Source organism: Vigna unguiculata, chromosome 8 (genome assembly GCF_037176805.1).
Source record: "Vigna unguiculata cultivar grain cowpea cultivar isolate G323 ecotype 2 chromosome 8, ASM3717680v1, whole genome shotgun sequence".
Taxonomy (NCBI): domain Eukaryota; kingdom Viridiplantae; phylum Streptophyta; class Magnoliopsida; order Fabales; family Fabaceae; genus Vigna; species Vigna unguiculata.
Genome location: NC_140799.1, coordinates 39,946,837 through 39,967,085, shown reverse-complemented (window position 1 = coordinate 39,967,085; position 20,249 = coordinate 39,946,837). Strand labels below are relative to the sequence as shown.

General features: G+C 35.1%; 3 protein-coding genes and 1 pseudogene across 4 annotated transcripts; 2 read left to right on the top strand and 2 right to left on the bottom strand.

Annotated features, from left to right (window-relative positions):
* Positions 1-216: 216 nt before the first annotated feature.
* Positions 217-4,364, bottom strand: CSLD4 (cellulose synthase like D4). Its single transcript, XM_028086030.2, has 5 exons — positions 3,784-4,364; positions 3,289-3,675; positions 2,367-3,171; positions 1,527-2,287; positions 217-1,455 (listed from the first exon to the last, which is right to left on the bottom strand). The coding sequence occupies exons 1-5, from the start codon at positions 4,239-4,241 to the stop codon at positions 492-494; spliced, it is 3,375 nt and encodes a 1,124-aa protein (XP_027941831.1). The 5' UTR covers positions 4,242-4,364; the 3' UTR covers positions 217-491.
* Positions 4,365-7,020: 2,656 nt separating this feature from the next.
* Positions 7,021-7,648, top strand: LOC146884483 (uncharacterized). Its single transcript, XM_085665538.1, has one exon. It carries the CDS (start codon positions 7,235-7,237, stop codon positions 7,418-7,420), a length of 186 nt encoding a protein of 61 aa, XP_085521664.1. The 5' UTR covers positions 7,021-7,234; the 3' UTR covers positions 7,421-7,648.
* A 3,158-nt stretch (positions 7,649-10,806) lies between these two features.
* On the top strand, positions 10,807-15,416 carry LOC114194084 (Golgi transport complex protein-like protein). Its single transcript, XM_028084134.2, has 3 exons — positions 10,807-11,962; positions 12,922-13,395; positions 14,100-15,416. The coding sequence occupies exons 1-3, from the start codon at positions 10,883-10,885 to the stop codon at positions 15,036-15,038; spliced, it is 2,493 nt and encodes an 830-aa protein (XP_027939935.1). The 5' UTR covers positions 10,807-10,882; the 3' UTR covers positions 15,039-15,416.
* Positions 15,417-16,780: 1,364 nt separating this feature from the next.
* LOC114194085 (uncharacterized) lies at positions 16,781-19,604 on the bottom strand (annotated as a pseudogene). The gene is made up of 2 exons (XR_014984188.1): positions 19,429-19,604; positions 16,781-18,971 (listed from the first exon to the last, which is right to left on the bottom strand). The product of XR_014984188.1 is annotated as an uncharacterized LOC114194085 (transcript).
* Between the last annotated feature and the right edge of the window lie 645 nt (positions 19,605-20,249).

The window sequence follows — 20,249 nt, the reverse complement described above, 5'->3', positions numbered from 1 at the left end:
TGCTAATTAGGAATATAGTTTGAATATATTTTATATGCTTGCTAGATAACAATAACAAAAAATAAACAGAGATAAATTATAAATAAACTAAAATTAAAATAGTTTGAGCAAATATGTGAGGTAGAGTTGGATAACAACACCTTTCCAAATGAGTCATATATTCGAATAATACATTACAATATTTTTTACATATATACATGTTTTAATCGAAAATAATAACTTTTAATGTTTTATGTGAAATAAAAGGCCAAATAAGTAAGAAACTAATTGGTATGGTGTTGTGTTTTTCCCATATACATGGACTCTAATTAACCTTTTTAAAATAATTCTAGAGCTAATTTTGTTTTCCTATTTTATGTACGTATTAAGAAGAGATTAAATTACAGAGATGCATGATGACTGTTACATACGTTAAAAAAAACTAAAAAAAAAAAAAAACACCTACATTGTTTGCATGCAGTTTTACGATGCATGAGACATACGTGTCTTTTTCATGGAAACTGAAAGTCTCCTCCAACACCTTGTCCATCGCCACCTTGTGGAGGATTAATGGCAACCCAGAGCAGAGAGAGTGTGATTGCAATGAGACCAGACCACACATAAACGATGGTGGGTGTCTTGCCTCTCCTCCCCATCAACCCTTTTGCGAAAGGGTAGAGATGAGCAAGCACCCAAAAACTGAAGAATGCTCCTCCGATGAACTTGCTCCATTGTGGGTTTGCACTGTAAATGGTTCTGGAAAACGACACGACAATGCCGATGATGTTCATCATAGCAATCACAATGGGTGGAACCATCAAGGAGCTCCACTTCACTATGTACAAATCTGCGTATATGTCTTCGTCGTCATCTCCTGATGATTTAGTTGTCAAAGTGAAGGAAATCTCAATCCCTGCAATCACCTTGAGCAGTCCTTGCACCACAGCAGCCAAGTGAGCACTGGTTCCAGAAATAAGCCAGAACTGTTCGTTTCTCCACCACTGCTCTAACTCCACGCCGGACCATCGAACCTCAAGAACAGCCAGCGCCACCAAGCACACGGTGATGAGGAGCAGGTAGACCAAGAAGGCGATGCTGAGAGTTTGGACGATGAAGAATCCGGAGAATAGAGAGAGCGCGGGGAGGAAGCAATACACAACGAGAAATAGAGAGGTGAAGGGGTAGATGCCGACGTTGAGGTATGCCAAACGTTGGAGAATCTTGAGGCGTTTACTCGCAAGAAAAGCGTTGTTCTGTGAGAAAAATATTTCAACAGAGCCTGTGGCCCATCGCAGCACCTGGTGCAGTCTATCGGTGAGGTTAATCGGAGCTGATCCGCGGAATGCATCTCGCTTTGTTATGCAGTACACCGAACGCCATCCACGGTTGTGCATGCGGTACCCTGTCACCACATCTTCTGTCACAGACCCGTAAATCCAACCCACTCTGTCTCCCCATTCTGTCTTATCCTCGTACCTGCACAAACATTTTCAGTAATGGTTTGTCTCATCGGAAATGTAAACAAAGTTTGTTTTTTTTCTACGAACCAGCAAGAAATGACAGATACAGCTTCAGCTACAGTAGTTGCATCGAGTGGCTGGCGAGGGGTCCTAAGAACACCAGGTGGGCGTCCAAACTTGATGGCGGGGTGATCCGCCAAAGGACGACCTTGGAACTCTGCAACAGGTATGCTCTCAGACAACATGGTTGAGTTACCAAACCGCTTAGGTAATAAGTTCACGTCGAGGTTTGAATCAAACTCGCTAGCATCCAAGGCCGGTGTTTCAGAGTCTTCACTATGCTTAGGGTCTTTCTTTTCCTCCGCCTTGTCCACCATCGGAGGGTCGAATGCGTATAGAGCAAACCTCCTGAACATGCATCCGGTTCCCACGTACATCGGACCTTGAAGACCGTCAAGCGCTCGCATGTTACCGTCGAAAAACACGGTGTTGTGATTGGCATAACGATCTGAGGGGTCGATGCCTTCGAATCTCTGAGGAAACTGGATGTAGCATATGTCCTCGCCGCCTCTATCCATCATGAAGCACATACCTTCTCGCACCGCCTTGCAGTTGTAGATGTAATGGTCGCAGTCAAGGTTCAGAATGAACGGTCCGTTCGACAAAATTGCAGAAGCTCGAACTAATGCATTCATGGCACCAGCTTTCTTGTTATGATCATAACCTGGTCGTTTCTCTCGAGAAACGTACACAAACATTGGCAGCCTTGTGTCTACTTGTGTGAAGTCCACAATCTTGTCATCTGCACTTCCCAACAGTGGATCGGGACTTGGCGGCTTCAACATCACCTATATTCATCATTGCATGTGTGCAAATTAAGCTAAACTATGTGCAAATTTCAGTGTATGAAAATGAAACGTGTGGTACCTGAAGTATTCCTGCATGATCACCTTTAGAATGTTCGCTTGAAGGATTTGCCCAAGTACCAGGCCAGTGGGTGCCATCAGCCATCCACGTGGCCTTCAACACTTTGACAGTGTCTGTAGGATCAGCCCCACTCTCCTTCATATGTTTCATCATCTTCATCTCCTCTCTCGCATTGAATGCATCGGATCTTCTCCTGATGGAATCTGGGAGGCCATTTATGCGAACCTTGAACTCGTCGTACTCCCTCTTCACCCTCCTTCTGTCTTTCACAAAATCTGATCTGCTTTTGTTCTTGGTGGGGTCAACTTTCAAGCTGAAGTAACTATCTGGATTTCTCGGCTCAATTTTGTGTTTTCGACAAAAGGGAACCCATAGATCGGCAAAACTAGCAGCCTCAGCCATGGCTTCAAAAGTCAATAGAGCACCTCCATCATCGGAAATGTAACATGCAAGCTTCTCAACAGGATAATCAACCGCTAATATGGAAAGAATGGTATTAGCAGTGGTAAGAGGTGGCTCCTTCTCAGGATCTGCAGTGGACACAAAGAGGTCCAGACCAGGTAGATCAGATCTCCCTGTAGGGTTTGATGGGGATGGACTATCAAACTTTTCAAAAAGAACAGCAAGATCAGTGGAACGATTCACAGGACAAAGCTTGGGAACTTGATCCAGAATCCATGAGAAACCAAACCATATCTCACAAGTAATCGACATGAGCCACAACCATATTGCATCATTATTTGGATGCGTCACTCTCCAGTGTAAAAAGAACACCAGTACTACTAATCGAACAGCAATGAGACACCTGTAGATAGATGCACGTTCAATGATAATCATAGAGAACAGAGGAACATGGATTTTGGTCATTACTATGAATCAATATAATTAATTAATTAATTAATTAATTAATTAATTAATTAACCTGTAAGGACTAATAATGCTTGACGGGATTGGTGTTATCCGGCTCAAAGGTTTCCATGGCTTCTCGTGATCAAGCATTCCTGCCTTTACCGCTTCATCACCATCTTCATCGAACTCATCTTGAGGCCAATAAGCATTACCAACTCCATAGGTACCGTGAGTCTCGAACAACCATTTATTATGGTCGAATTCTCCGTTCTGGTTTCTCTTCATAACCGACATGTTTGAATTTTTGGAACCATTCGGTGCTGGTAATTGCAATGCCCCATTGGTTGGATAATCGTGGAGGTCTTCCTCGTACTCCCCCACTTTATACGGCTCCTTGCAACCGGGACACATACCAGATTCTTTTTGTGCATCTATAAAGCAGTCTCTACAAATCTTGAACCTAAATACGAGTAATCATCATCATTATTAGTTTGTCTCAATCAATAATGTAACACGTGAAAAAGTAACACGTGCATTTAAATATGTATACATACATATATATACATACCTACACTCACATGGAGTGATATCATTTCCTCTCTCATCCCTCATGACCCTGCCATCACAAATAGAACACGCAGAGCCTTTGGAGCCTGCCATTTGAGGGTGGGTTACTTCAGAATCGATGACCTTATCCATAAGATGTGCTCTGGTTACACTGTTGAATCCTCCGGTGAATAAAGAATTTGAAACATATTGTTCTTCGGCTTTCATTGCAATAGATGAGTCCATGGGTTGATTATCAGGGGTGGGGGGTATATGAACGGTGTAGTTCATATAATCCCCAGATAAATCTGAGGACATGTCAATGTCATCTTTTGAAAGACTCACGTATCTCCCACTTGAAGTTCTTCTCGCAAATTTAACAGATGGTCCACCAGAAGTGCTTCCTACTTGAGGACCACCGGATACTCCTCCACTGTTTCGTAGTGATTTCTTCGAAGGTTGTCTATTTAGTGAAGACATTGTTCTAAATCCCTATACCTTAACACCTATCTATAATGTAACAAATTTCATCAAATTAACAAAATCTACCCTATTATCCATTTTTCATGGACAAATAACTCCATAATCATTCACCAAGAGAAATCTCACTACCACAACTATTAGATGCTAAACATGTTAATTACAGCTACAATGAAGGATAGGAATAAATTCAGATTTGTCAAATTTTAGAATGTTTGAAAAAAGGAACAAGGATTTATGGTGTTCAGACCAAGTCAATCCAACAATCCTATTTTCGGGGTTATCACTTCCCAAAATTATAGAAATCCGTCTCTCTCTCTCTTTAAACTATAAACTACTTCGTTTTACAATGTTTCTAATTATGTTCATTCCTCAAACCTTTTTATTTTAAGTCCTTGTTTGGTTGAAAATTTGTTTTTAAACTAATTTTTTTGTTTATTTTTAAATGATCAAACTATTTACATAACATCAAATACTTAATTTTTTTTGAACTTATGATTTCATTTATTGAGGCAACATCAGGAAACCTAAAGCACCCAATTAGAATTATTATTCTAGTTAAATTGAGCTAGTCAAAATTAAATTAGCTAATACGATAAATAAGATTATTAGAATTTATTTAATTTAATATAAAAGTATGATTTATTCTGGTCAAAGTAGAACTGTCAAAATGAGTTGGAATCCGCGAACCGACTTGATTCACCATGAATTGGGACGGGGCTTGGGTTGAAATTTTTTTATAAATTTCAATACGAGTTGATTTTTGACCCGGATCATCCAGGTTGAACTCGTGGTGAGCCGGGTTGGCGCAGATAAAAGGGTTACACAAGTGTTTTTTATTAAGTTAAGCTTTACATTTGGGTCATGTTAGGTTGTTTTTTTAGCCAACACATAAATAATTTGTATTTTTTTATTTTGGTTTATATTTGGATTGTATTAAAGTTTATTTAGATTTTAATTAGAATTATAATTTAGTTTTGACTGAAAAAATAATAATATTTTTTTTTTAATTAAGTGAATCTGTGAGTCAAGCCGTTTAACCCGCCAACCCGTGGTGGGGTGGACCAAGTTCGAATTTTTTTGGCTTGCTAAATAAGTGAGTCGGGTTGGATTAACTTACTAAATCATCAACTCGTGGTGGGTTGAGTTGGATTAGGCCGAATTATTTGTTTTGACAGGTCAAAGCATGCTATAAAATTCAAAGTAAAGAAAAAAATCTTATCTACAAGAATAAAAATTGTGATATAACTCACAAGCTTTATGAAACGGTCTTCCCAAAAGGTTTGTATGATATTATATTATATTTTCCTTTTCTTTGAAAACCTATAAATGTACACTAGCCGTTATGCCATTGCAACTTGACATGTACATAGTTTGAGAAACCAGACAAACAAAAAAATGTGGTTTGAGAAACCAAACAAACAACCATTGGTTAGATTTCCAAAAAGAAAAACGAAAACAGCTATTAGCTAAAGTTTACTAACAAGTGGACATGAAGGGGCCACACCAAAGTGATAAAAGGAACCAATGAAATAATGTCAACTTTTTCAAGACACTTTTCAAAGAGAAAAATGCTGAAAATACAAGTAAAAATGACTTAATAGATGAAGTATTGGACAAGGTACGTAGAAATGTTATCCAACACATAACATGTATATCAGATAATGGTGTTGTTATGAAAACAACACTAATGTCATCTACTGCTACTTTCTTGTACTTTACATGGAGAACAAAAAGAATTATTCCATTCAATTATAATTTCAGTGCAAATAAATATATATATATATATATATATATATATATATATGAAATGGAATTTAGTTGGATTATTCTTTCAATCTCTTTTATACTCGGTTAATTGTGTATTATTAATTTTAAATAAGATTTAATACCATTTTGTTAATTATTCATTCAATGACATGATAACATATTATTAGTAAGGATTGTAAATATGTTTGCACCCAAGTCAAGTGAAATGAAACTCAGAAGATATTTCATGTAGATATTTTAATATTTTCATGAAGAAAAAGACATTTCAGATTTTTATTCTTTTCAAGTATAGATATTTATGAAAACATTATTATCTCACTATAATATATTTATTTACTAATTAACAGACAACGACAATTTAAAAGAGTTAATGAAAATATACCTTATGATTTTAATGGACTTGTTTTACCTTATTTCAATATATCCTTGGTATAATTTATGAAAATAAGAAAGGTTTAATTATTTTTAGTTGATTTTTTTGTTAAAGAGATACAAAATAAAAATAAACTAAGGTCATGTCTTGTCATGTATTTCATAATGCAGTGCACGACACCAACCGTGAAACATGTGCTCCACGCAACCTAAATAAATCTATCAATAAACTGTGAAATCGATTACTCATTGAAATGAATACGAATAATATCTATGCAAAAATGTTTTCTAGTAACAAAATTATCTCATCAATGTATTTTTTCAATTTCACTTAAACTAAATAATACTGTCACGAAAATTTAATTTATGCTTTCTGTTCCACTTTTACTGTGCGAAACGTATTTATTTGCAACTGTTAAATTAAAACGAACTATTTTAATCATATTTTATGATTATAACAGCATAACGTATTTTTATTTATAATTTTAATCATGATTGAATACTTTTTTTCATTATTATATACTTATAAAATCTATATTTCTTATCTTATCTAAATGTTATCTAGCATTTGATGAGATGATGATATATCAATTTTGTTAAACTCTGGCATATCTAGTATTCCAAGATCACAACGGAAACTAAAAACGGGAAGAAAATGAAAATGATGATTGAGAAATGAAGAAAAGCAGAGTTTTAATTTATTTATAGTTGAACAACCTAAGGATGGGACAGCAAAAACATCCTTGTCTCTGAAGCATCCTAAGCATCCCACCCTGTCCCAGTATTCTATAAAATGTAAAGCAGTGCAGATTCTCTGTATCCAACTAAAACAGAGAGAGAGTTGAAGTTTGATGGAAGAGAAGAGGAAGAGCAAGTTATGGCTGAAGAAGGTGTCATGGCCGTTTCGGTGGAAACCTCAGAAGCTTCAGACAACCATTGTAGACACTGTGCTTTTCAAAATACTCTCTTTGGCTGAAGCTGTCGTGCTTGTCTCCACCCTCTGTTTCTTCTACCTCTGCTGTGGCTGCCATTTTTAATTCATGGTTCAGTCCAAAAGCTTTATTTTATTTTTTTTAAATTGTTATGCTTTTTCTATTGAATATTTATAGGAAGGTTTAACAAAATATTATTATTATTATTATTATTATTATTATTATTATTATTATTATTTCATTCATTGTTTATTGTTTCTGCTTTACTTCAATTGTATTGACAGGTTTCTGATTAGTAACAGAATATGAACAGAGACTAAACTTTTCATGACATCTTCTATGCGTTGTTATGTCACAGATTCAGTTTCCTTTTTTTTTTTAAACAACTCAAAGTAGTAATTTCTTCTTCTGAAAAGGGCACTCTCTTCTTCAGACTTTTGCTCTTGCTCTGTTTTATAATATGATGACCTAAAATTAACACTAAATTGAAATATGTGTAATGATCAGCTATGATATTCTGGGCTGTTTAAAAAAAATTGAATTTTTTTATTAAAATATTGTTTTAATAATATAATTTTATATCCAAACAATTTTTTTTTTTTACTTTTTAGTTTTTAGTTTGAAATGAATAACATGAAAAACATAACTTGAGTGAGTTCTGATGAACAAATCTCTCTACCAATTATACTTTTCTTGGGTAATCAGTAGTAATTATGTCGCAACCAGTGTTTCATATATTGATATTATTATCAATTTATATTTATCTACTAATATTTACTTAAGATATTTTCAATAATTACATTTGTAAAAAAATGTATAAATTCAGATGAGTTGGATCTAAAATACTTCTTAGTTTATTATCTATATATTATTTATTTAGAGAAAATAAAAACATGAGACGAATTAATTATTCAAATATTATAGTATTTCAATAAATAAAGTTAAAATATAATTTATAGAAAAATATCCTGTGAGAGACATTGATGTATCCATTAGGATGGTGGGAGTTAGACAAATAAGACTTTTAAGCACAAATATTATTTACACTTGTTTGTATTGAATAGATTTTTAAAACTAGCATTTTTCAAAGCAAAAATAAAAGAAAACTTTACTGAACAAGTAAAAAAACATAGGAAGATTACGAACATGACCGTTGTGGTTCCATTTTATCTTATTAGTGGAAAATAAAATAAAGAGTTAAATATGTTTTGGTATTTTAATTTTTTCTGAATTTTGTAATTAGTTTATTTCAAAATTTTAAATTAATTTAGTTATTTATTTTTTGAAATATGTAAATTTAGTCTTTTTAATCAAATTTTATTAGGTTTATTTGATATTTTGTATAATTTTATGATTGTGTTTTAGTTATTTGTCTATTTGACATATTTTTATTTTAATGTTAAGTCAAATATTATTATAAAACGCATTTAAAATATTAAATAAATTTATAAAATTTGATTAAAAAGACTAAATCTACATATTTTAAAAAATAAAGGACTAAACTAATTCAATGTTTTGAAATATTCAAAATAGACTAATTTTACGATTTTTTTTCCCATATTTTACTTTTTCAACCATAAGTTTTTACACTAAAATGTTTCGAAAAATGTTTCTATTGTTAGCTTTGGTCCTCAAATTAACTTGTACCTTTTTCTTATCCATTTTAAGACACCTGATTCTGCTTAAGTTCTCAAACTCTTTGTTTATACCCATTCTAAGACACTTGAATTTTTCTCAGGGGGTAGACAATTTATGATCAATTAGAATGACAAATAAATATATTTCAGCGGATATTATATTAATTTATTTCAATTTTGAGATTTTTTATTTGCATCGGTCATGAATTAACAATTGATATGACAAATTTTATTTGTCTTCTTCAAATGCCTTTCTATATTTTGTAATTATCTTCCTCCTTTTAAATTATTAAAACGCTCAATAACCTGATAAACTTATGTTATTTTGTCTGAAAAACACTTAATTCTTTAACAATTTTTCGTCTTCTTTATTTGTATTTCCTGGACTAGGGCAATATTTACAAAATTTTACTCAAATTCAAATACTTTTTCTGTAATTGTAATATTGATTATACATTTTTTTATATAATTTTCTTCAATTGATATACTCTAATTTTATTCAATCAAATAAATCAAATAGTTTTTTTAACGCACATTTAAATTTTTTTAATAATTTATTTCATATAAAAATATTTCAAGTGTTTAATTACGAAAACTTTTATGATGTACATCCATTTAGCACTAAATAATTATTTATACCATATTTTTTTTATGTGATTTAATATTTTGTAAAAACAAATATTTAATTAATATTAAAAACAGTAAAACGCATATAATGGTGTATAATGGTATACGTGTCATTAAGTAAAGATAAAAATTAGATTTTGACTTTCAAGATAAACTTAAAATCCACGAACTATAAGGATTTAAGTAAAAAATAATTTTGAAAACTCAGTAGAATAATTTTTGAAGACTCGATAGACATAAAAATTTAAATCAATTCAATATTAGTCAATAGTATTAACACTTTTTTTAATTGATTTTAATCATCCCCATTTATACTAGGGTTGTACCATTTGATAATTTACTTTTGGGGATTTTTTTTCATTAAAAAAGTTAAATCTTATGTTTGTAAAAAAATAATTAAAACATAAAATAATAAATATACAATATGTGTAAAAAATTGTTGAATGTTAAAATGGTACTACTTCCTTACTAATATAAGAGTATTAACCAATGTACCAAATGATTTTAGGAACACATTTATCAAAACTAGTATGGACAAAAAATAGTTTTGCTAATATTTGTTGAATAAAAGATTTGATTAATATTAGTTAAGGAATAATCTTGATATACATTAGGAAAACAATAACTTTAGTTGACTAGAAAATTATACTTTTTGCAAAAAGAAGCTTCACATACAAGAATAAAGTATAGTTAACAATTTAGGAGATATTTTTCAAAACATTAAGAGAATTAATTATACACTCTTTATTTTTAAATCATTTGAAGTTTTTTAATCAGGTCAGTCTGATATATTGCAATTAATTTATTCCATATATTTTCTTCTTAAAGTTACCAAATTCTTATCTATATTCTTCAAATTTTCTTTAAATTAAATTTATTCAATAGTTAACAATCACTAAACTATTTTGAACTTACTTTCACATACTAGATGTGACTGTTTAGTGACATAAAACATTTTAACTGTCAAATGTAATAATAAAATAATCAATGATGTATATATATTTTTGTTGATAATTCAATATTTTTAAAATACAAACTATTTAAAAACATAATTTAAGCAAAGACACTTATCTTTTTTGTTCACTGTGATTTTCTCAATTCACTATGTTAGAAAATTCATTAAAAAAAATCAAAATCTAGAATGAATATAAAGAATAATAATAATGATTAAATGATAAATATAAAAAAATTAGACAGACTTAATAAGAAGTTATACTAAGAAAAGAGAGAGAAACTAACTTCTTCATAGTGTGTGCAGTGTAGTGAACAAGAGGGCCTTCTTCGCTCGCAAAACAAAATCGCAATGGCGTCACCAGCGGCGGCAAGGTCGCCGGTATCCGCCACCGCATCTCCGATCCAACGCCTTTCCACCTTCAAGAACCCCTCCACCGGCGCCGTCAGCGTTACCAACCCGACATCCTCGGCCCTCGACTCTCTGGCCTCGGATCCCATCTTCTCCGCCTTCCTATCCCCTTCGTTCTCCTCCACCTCATTCTCCTCCGCCGCCCTCTCCTCCGGCTCCCCGGCCTCCACCGCGGAGAAGCTCCACCACGCGATCCGCCTCCTCGAGAACCAGCTTCGCTCGGAGGTCCTCTCTCGGCACAACGACCTCCTCTCGCAGCTCTCCTCCCTCCACCACGCCGATCACGCTCTCTCCACCCTTCGATCCGCACTATCCTCTCTCCAGTCCTCCGTCCGCCGCCTCCGTTCTGAGCTCTCCGACCCGCACCGCTCCGTCGCCGCCAAAACCGCCCAGCTCTCCAACCTCCACCTTACAACAGAGCTCCTCCAGCATTCCATCCGCGCCCTACGCCTCTCCAAGAAGCTCCGCGATCTCATGGCCGCCGACCCCGAAAAACTCGATCTCGCCAAGGCCGCGCAGCTGCACTACGAGATCTTGAGCCTGTGCGATGAGTACGACCTTGGCGGCATCGACGCCGTCGACGAAGAGCTTGATTGGGTTAGGAAGACCGGAGATTTGCTTCGGAGCGAGGCGATGAAGGTTCTGGAACGCGGAATGGAAGGGTTGAACCAGGCCGAGGTTGGAACAGGGTTGCAGGTTTTCTACAATCTCGGAGAATTGAAGATCACTGTGGAGCAGGTGGTGAATAAGTACAAGAGTTTGGGTGCTAAGAGTGTGAGTGTGGCATTGGATATGAAGGCTGTTACGGGTGGAAGTGGATACGGTCCCGGTGGGATTAGAGGTTCTGGAACGCCCCACATTGGTGGAGGGGCTAAGGCTAGAGAGGCTCTGTGGCATAGGTTGGGGAATTGCATGGATCAGTTGCATTCTATTGCTGTTGCTGTGTGGCATTTGCAGAGGGTGCTCTCCAAGAAACGGGATCCATTTAGTCATGTTTTGTTGCTTGATGAGGTCATTCAGGTGAGGCACATTGGTTATTGTTTTTGCTGTATCGGAGGAAATATGTCGTTGCTTGGATTCATATATGCCCATCTGTATCCACAACACTGACGCTAGAAATGATTGTTTTTTCTCTGAATGCCAAAGTTTGATATGTAGATGATAGGTACTATTTTTGTGATTCTTTGGTATAATCAACTTACCAATATAATATAGTTGTTTAGCAAACACCCTTGGCTTACACAATATGGTGAGCCAAAGCTTTGTGTTTGAATTGAAGCTTGGAACTTGTAGAAATTGTTAGCTCAAACAGATTGCTTTTCTTACATCTGATTTGATCAGTATTGTATTCGGAAACAATTTTTGTGTGTGTTTCTGGCTAAAAGCAGCGGATTTGTAGAAGTTTGAATTAAAGTCAACAATTGTTAATTTCTGTATGTATATGTTCAGTTTTGTTCTGAAGAAACTGACATGGCAAGATCGGTGAATATGTTGCACTGATGTAAGGCAATAACTTAATACTTCATTTTTTTTCTCTCAATCAATAATTTTCTGTGAATCAAATCAGTGCCAGCCTTCCAAATCTTTCCTATTTTTTGTCTTCTGTTTCCCCTGCTATGCTGTAAAGTGAAGCATATGTTAACATATGCCAGGGGGTGACTATACTGTACTACCAATATATAAGTGAAGAGGAAGTAAAGAGATCAAACTTGATTGATTGATGATTTTGCATTTCTGTACAATTATGTGAATATGCTTCCAGCTTTATGCAACAATATATTGCCAGAGAGACTGTATAGGATGCAGGATAGAGAAATGGTAAAATTGCATGCCTGGGCATTCTCTTCTGATGCATTAACCCCACTAAATGAATATGGATTGCATTCAATTGGATGAGATTGCTGCTGCTATTGTTCAAATTTCCTAATTTTGTATTGGATATTTTTTCTAATTTTCTAATGGTGATTGCTGCTGCATAGGAAGGTGATCCCATGCTAACAGAACGTGTGTGGGAGGCCATTACTAAGGCGTTTGCAAGCCAAATGAAGTCTGCTTTCACTGCATCAAGTTTTGTTAAAGAGATTTTTACTATGGGATATCCGAAGCTTTACTCCATGATAGAGAATCTACTTGAAAGAATTTCACATGACACAGATGTCAAAGGAGTATTGCCAGCTATCAATTCGTCTGGGAAGGAGCAGATAATTTCAGCTGTTGAAATATTCCAGAATGCATTTTTGGCTCATTGCTTGAGTCGCCTTTCAGACCTAGTGAATTCTGTATTTCCAATGTCTAGCCGTGGCAGTGTTCCTTCCAAGGAACAAATATCAAGGATTATAACACGCATTCAGGAAGAGATAGAAGCTGTTCAGGTGGATGCACGCTTAACTCTTCTTGTTTTGCGTGAAGTTGGCAAGGTTTTAATTCTTCTTGCAGAACGGGCTGAATACCAGGTATATAGATATGGCATTATTGTATCAAAGGTGTTGCATGCTGTTCATTGTATTTTTAATCACTACATTAATTGGTTCAGAAAAGAATTTGATGCTAGGAAGGCTACCGACTTTAGCTGTTATAAAACTTTTACATTTTTGGAATACAGAATATTTTTACAAGGAAATAATGGGTACACAGAACAAGGAAAATCAGTTTGGCTGCATGCATATATTATACTAATATTAATGAATTGCTAACTGCATGGATATATTATATTCCTATTAATATTATTGAAAAACAACTGTGTACTTACATTTAGGAGTTTATATGTGTTGTATTATTGGTCTTATGCTGTATCATATTCACTTTGTCCTATTGTGGTTATCAGAAACCATTCAAGTACTGAACTTACATGCTCATTTTTCTTTTTTGGTAATAATTAACTATTTGGCTATAGACGTATGCAATATTTTACTGATATTACTACCTGAAAGTATTATCACTGGTCATGATATGGCGAGACGTAATGACTGATGATAGGTATTAAACTACCTACAAGTGCTGATGCTGTATGTTTTCTCTGGAGCTTAAAGGCTCCCCTTCCCTTTCATTGTGTATGGGTCCTGCAATATTTAGAATTCCGAAGTTTATATTATTCAAGAGAAGATATGAAGCCTATAATAGAAGCACTAATACTTGATCATTTTGATTGTTATGGCAGATATCCACTGGTCCTGAATCACGTCAAGTAAGTGGTCCTGCTACACCGGCACAGCTCAAGAACTTTACATTGTGTCAGCATCTTCAAGATGTTCATACACGAATATCATCCATGCTTAAAGGAATGCCTAGTATTGCTGCAGATGTGTTGTCTGCTTCATTAGGTGCATTATACGGTGTTGCCTGTGATTCTGTAACATCTTTATTCCAGGCAATGCTGGACCGTCTTGAGTCTTGCATATTGCAAATACATGATCAGAACTTTGGAGCGCATGGAATGGATGCTGCTATGGACAACAATTCATCACCTTATATGGAGGAGCTCCAGAAGTGTATTCTTCACTTTCGCAGTGAGTTTCTATCAAGGTTGTTGCCTTCAAGAAATTCTGTAGCTCCCGGGACAGAAAACATATCCACTAGGCTTGTCCAGAGTATGGCTTCACGGGTTCTAGTGTTCTTCATCCGACATGCTTCCCTTGTCAGACCGCTTTCAGAATCAGGCAAGTTGAGGATGGCTAGGGATATGGCTGAATTGGAGCTAGCTGTGGGCCAAAATTTGTTCCCTGTCGAGCAACTTGGTGCACCGTATCGAGCACTTAGAGCATTTCGTCCACTTATTTTCTTGGAAACATCCCATCTTGCATCGTCTCCTCTTCTTCAAGATCTGCCACCGAATGTCATACTACATCATCTGTATACCCGTGCTCCTGAAGAATTGCAGTCACCAATGCAAAGAAACAAACTAACTCCATTGCAGTATTCGTTGTGGCTAGATTCTCAATGGGAGGATCAAATCTGGAAGGGCATCAAAGCAACACTTGATGATTATGCTACAAATGTAAGGAGCAGAGGAGATAAGGAGTTTAGCCCTGTTTATCCTCTCATGCTTCAACTGGGTTCCTCTTTGGTTGAAAAGGATCAGACTTCCTCAAAGTCTTGATCCAGTAAATAATCTGTAGTCTAGCCAATTCAACCACATCAGCGACTTCCCATATTTGCTTCTTGAGAGTTCTTGAAAGGGTTTTGTTGTGGAAACACGATCAAGAGGCTGCTAGTTCTGCTAACAAGCATGAGGTACAAGCGTTCAAGTGATTTGTAGTTTTTTTTTTCCCTTTTCTTTTTTCATTTCTATTCTTCCCTCTTTCTTTCTTCTTTTTTAAAATGGAATTACTGTTGTTGGTTAATCTCCATTTTCCTGATTAGTTGTTGTTATATTCAATGTAGAGAAATATAGATTTTTGATGGAAGATAAAAACAAGTGCTATAGTATACTCCTCGTGATTAATGCACATGTAATATATTCTTTTATCATTCTTTACCTAGGTTTGCGAATCTCTCCACGTATAGTGTAAACTATAACGATCTAATTATTTATCAATTTATTTTTCTGAATAACTCACGTTGAAATCTTTATTTTTTGTTAAAGTATGTGTTATTGTTTTTAATAAAAACTAGAAGATCCTATCGAAGTATAGGTAATGTATGCTATGTTTTATAATTATGAAGGCTAATTAACTGGATGTTAAGCTTTTTTTCATCAATAAAATTATAAAACATTAAAACTACGGTAAGACATCCTTCATCTTCTGAAGCTTTTCTAGAAATAAGTTCACTTCAAAACTTTTATCCTCTTCTGAAATGTGCATCTCCTAGCCTTATATTCACAACCCATGAAAATTATAATCTCTAAAAATTTGATGATTGGGTGTGCCACAACGCCTTTCATCTAACTTTCTTGGATATCTACCTTCTCCAGAAAATTCATCACCAACTTCTTTGTCATCGCCTCCAATTTGGGATAGATCCACCTTGTCACGGAGTTCATCACCGTCCATGATTTTTACGAGAATAGGTGCGATCTTTATTGTGCCATTCAACCTCGACGGCGACCACAACTTCAACTTTCTGCTCTCCGCGCTGCTGGAGCAGGTCAAGAATAGCCTCTTCAATACTGCATGCATTGGGCAAGTTTAATTTAACCAATGATTACTCCTCTCACTCTCCTTCATTTTCCTAAGTTTCTTTACAACTGTAAATTTGTGTCTATATTTCCACCATTATTCTTATTTTCCGTTTCATGTAATGTTCTTGAAAATTAATTCTTGCATATGTGGATTTTTCTGTTTGGGAGTTTCATGAATAATCGTTTTTCATATAAAAAAGAAAATGTTTTGAATCTCGTTTTTAGTTGTCTTTATGTGGTTGATTGAATTGTTACAGACATTTGTTGTGACCGCAAATATTAAACAACAAAAATACAAGGGACTATGGTGGCACAGCTGTGAAACAGTTGACATAGTCATTGAGGTGGAGGAAAGAGGTGCAATAAGTGATGGGAAAAAGGAAATTAATCTGATATGTCGTCACCGGAAATCACCTCTATTGTAATGGAGGTAATGAAAAAACACAGGACCAAGTAATGTAAGGATAAAGTGTTATATATGATTGGATGGTGGTGAAGAACCTTCCAGCTTATTTTTCAACGAAAAATGCATTCTAACGATTTAACTTATTTAAGATTATTAGACTGAGTTTTATTTCGCATCCAATGTTATGGGAAAGAAAAGACATTTTATTCACTTACAACAGAAAGAGGGTTTCTTTAATTATTATCAGTAATTCTCTTCTCACGATGGAGTAAAGTAAATTAATTGAAGTCCATTTCTTTCGTGACAGAAATCGATGCTGTTCCCAAATGACCCAAGGAATATCAAACTCCAGAAAGCTCAATTGTTGTGCCTTAGAGGAGCCAATTGAAGGTTGCAAGGCCCAGTTGAGAAAATCTCCCATACTTCTACTTCTGTTTAAAAGCTTATAAAACATGGCATATAAAGACTTTAAAGCAAATAAAATCAAGCGTAGTGAAACTAAAATCTTTTTAAAAGTAATCTACATAATCCATTATGAACTTGGCTTTCCTTGTGCTACGTGAGAATGACCTATGTTCTCCATGTTTTCTGCTGTGTCATTACTCTTGCGAGTATACAGCTGAGAAATCCGATTGCTCACTCCAACACCAATATCCTTCAAGCCAGATAATTGAGGTATCCAACTCTTCAAATCAGTACCTGAAATCTTGTCATTGCTATCCCGAGTTTCGCAGACAAATCCTACTTCTTCTCTAGTATTTCTATGACTCATGTCTCATGTCTGGTACAATAGAAGGCATTTTGAATAGATGAGATACTTGAGGTGTACAAGAGTATAAAGATCTAATTTGCCTGCTGACATAGTCGCTGCTGTTACTATACATATGAGGAACCCATTTTCCCACTGCAAAACCAGCATCCTTCAAGCTAGATAACTGAGGCATCCAACCTTTAAACCTACACCACTATTGTCTCCATCATTGCTCACTTGAGCTTTTCCAATATTTCTGAGATTCATAGCAAGTGTAACAAAAGATGGATTTAATAAATGTGCTGTTTCCCAAAGAGTACTGCTGTATAAATGCCTAATGTGTTCCCTATCATGGATAGTTTGTACAAGTTCGGCATCACTTGGCCACCATTGTTCCAGGCCATGAGCTGCAAGAAATTCCTGTTTTTCTTTGGAGACAACCAACAACTTTGCTCTAAGTTGCCGATCAGTAAGATCCTTTTTCTCCTCTATCTTCTTTTCTCTTGTGCCACCATTCTTGTAAACTTTCAGATAAGAAACACATTTCACCACCCAAAAGCTAGCATCCTTCAAGCGAGATAACTGAGATGTCCAACCCTTCAAACCTACACCAGAAGTATTGTCTCCATCATTGCTGACTTGACCTTTTCCACTAGAAAGGGGCACAGATTTAAGTATATTCCAGAGATAATCAGTCGTTCCTCTGATGTTAATGTGACTCATGGCAAGTGAAGCAAGATGTGGATAAAGTAAAAATATTACTAGTGAAGGTGTAGCAATGTTCAAAGTGCTAAGTTGCTTGCTTATTAGTTTGCAATTATGGATATCCTGCCCAAGTTCTGCATCACTTGAAAACCACTGTTTCAGGCCATGCGCCTCAAGAAATTCCTGGTTTTTCTTTGAGACAACAAACAACTTTGCTACATTTTTTCCTTCTGCAGGAACCATATTTTCGCTGTCTGTGATCTCTCTGGTTCCATAAAAGTAAAGGCAACTGATATAGTCATTGCTGTTAATATACAAATGAGGAACCCTATTTCCAACGCCAAAATAAGCATCCATCATACCTGATAACTGACCCATAAATCGCTTCACACTTATACCATAAGTCTTATGTCCATCATTGCTAACTTGAACTTCATTACTTGATACAAACATTGATTTAAGTCCATTCCAGACATACTCGGCCCCTTCTCCAATATATCCAATATTCATGGCTAGTGAAAGAGAAGGTGGATTAAATAAATGTGCCTCCACATTAATCCCTTCTTTTGCTAGTTCCTTTCCCACCTGAAGAGCAAATCCAGCCCCCAAGGAATGCCCTGCAATGCAAACATTCCTGCTTCCATGCATATCAGAAACTGATATCAGTGCCTCCAAAGTTTCTTGAAACCTGAAAGAGCCCTTCAAGCTTTCCCAAGCAGCAAAACGGATGTCATCCTCAATATCTCTTCGCCCTGTATGGCTTCTGAGTAATGTTCCTCTGAGTGCCAAAACAGCTTTAGGTGCACCATTTGGTCTAATTGGTATAAAATCAGACAATGCTGCAGATCTATCCCATTCAAATATTGCACCAAAAATAGATCCATCCCTTTTATCAATCAATTTATGGGTGAGCTTGTACTTCAAGGGCATCCACCAACTTGGAGCAAGAGCATTTTCCTGTGTTCTGTTCTCCTGTCTATCAAGTTCAAGCATGTAAACTGCCTTTACAAGGCTAGCCATGGCCACTCGTTTATAATCTGCATCCTTCCTGCATAGCACAAAACAATCATTAGCACCATCCACGCACATAATATCCGTCTTTGTCCCTAAAAACATAAATCCTCAATTTGTTATCTCTCATTTATGAGGATGTGTCGTGTGTGATTCCTGTTTCGATAGATGAATTTTTGGTAAGAGATAAGATCAGGTGTATGTAATACATTTTATAATTGAAGGACCAGGATATGAACCTTGTCTTATTTGGAGTTAATTTATATAACCTATTACAAAACATGAGAACCCTTCTTGGTAAAGTTTGAAACTTTACACCAGTGTGGCAACCCATTGAGCAGACACCCTCAAAATGAATAAAAAAAAAAAGCAATCTTGAGACGTAAAATACAAGAAATCGCGCATGCCCATGCCATTACTACCGAGCAGCAACAATGTGTTGCCAAGGATCATGAAATACATGTGTGAAAGACTAAACTAATCTGAGAACTAACCAGCAAGAACTAATATGGTCCCTCCAAGTGAATCTTGGAGAGCCAGTTGGGTTGTCATCAAACTGGGTTTCAGGTGGAACCTTCATCACAGTGTGCCAATGAGTCCAAATTGCTGTGTACAAAAGATGGTTGAGACTCAACACGCACTATAGTACGATCTCTACCACTTATTGTATCGTAAGGGTTAAATAATATTTTTTTAGGTTAAATATGTTTTTGTAAATTTTAAATTAGTTGAACTTCAAAAATTTGGATCAATTTAGTATTTTATTTTTAAATGCATAAATTTAATTCTTTTAACCAAATTTTATTAGATTTATTTGATGTTTTAAGCGCATTTCATGATACTATTTGAATTATTTACACTATTTGATACATTTTTACTTTAATGTTAACTCAGATATTATCATTAAATATCTTTAAAATGTCAAATAAACTTAACAAAAATTGATAAAAAGGACTAAATCCACATACTTTTTAAAATAAAGGATTAAATTAATATAAAATTTTAAAAAAACTAATTTCAAAATTTATTATAAAATTTGAGCGACAAAAAAATATTTAATCGATTGATTTTGGAAAAGTGTGAACGAAAGATTTTAAAGCTGGGTTAAAAGTGATCTTAATTTTTTGTATGATTGGGTTTAGATTCTACTAATGTTGTATCTTCTTCATGAATCTTCTGTTGGAATTCCTTCTTATTCTAATTTTTGATATATTTTTATTTCTGAATTTATTTTAAAAAAATATAATAATATGTGAGAAAAGAAAAAAATGATATATTTATTTATTTTAATAATTTAATCATCAAACTATATCAC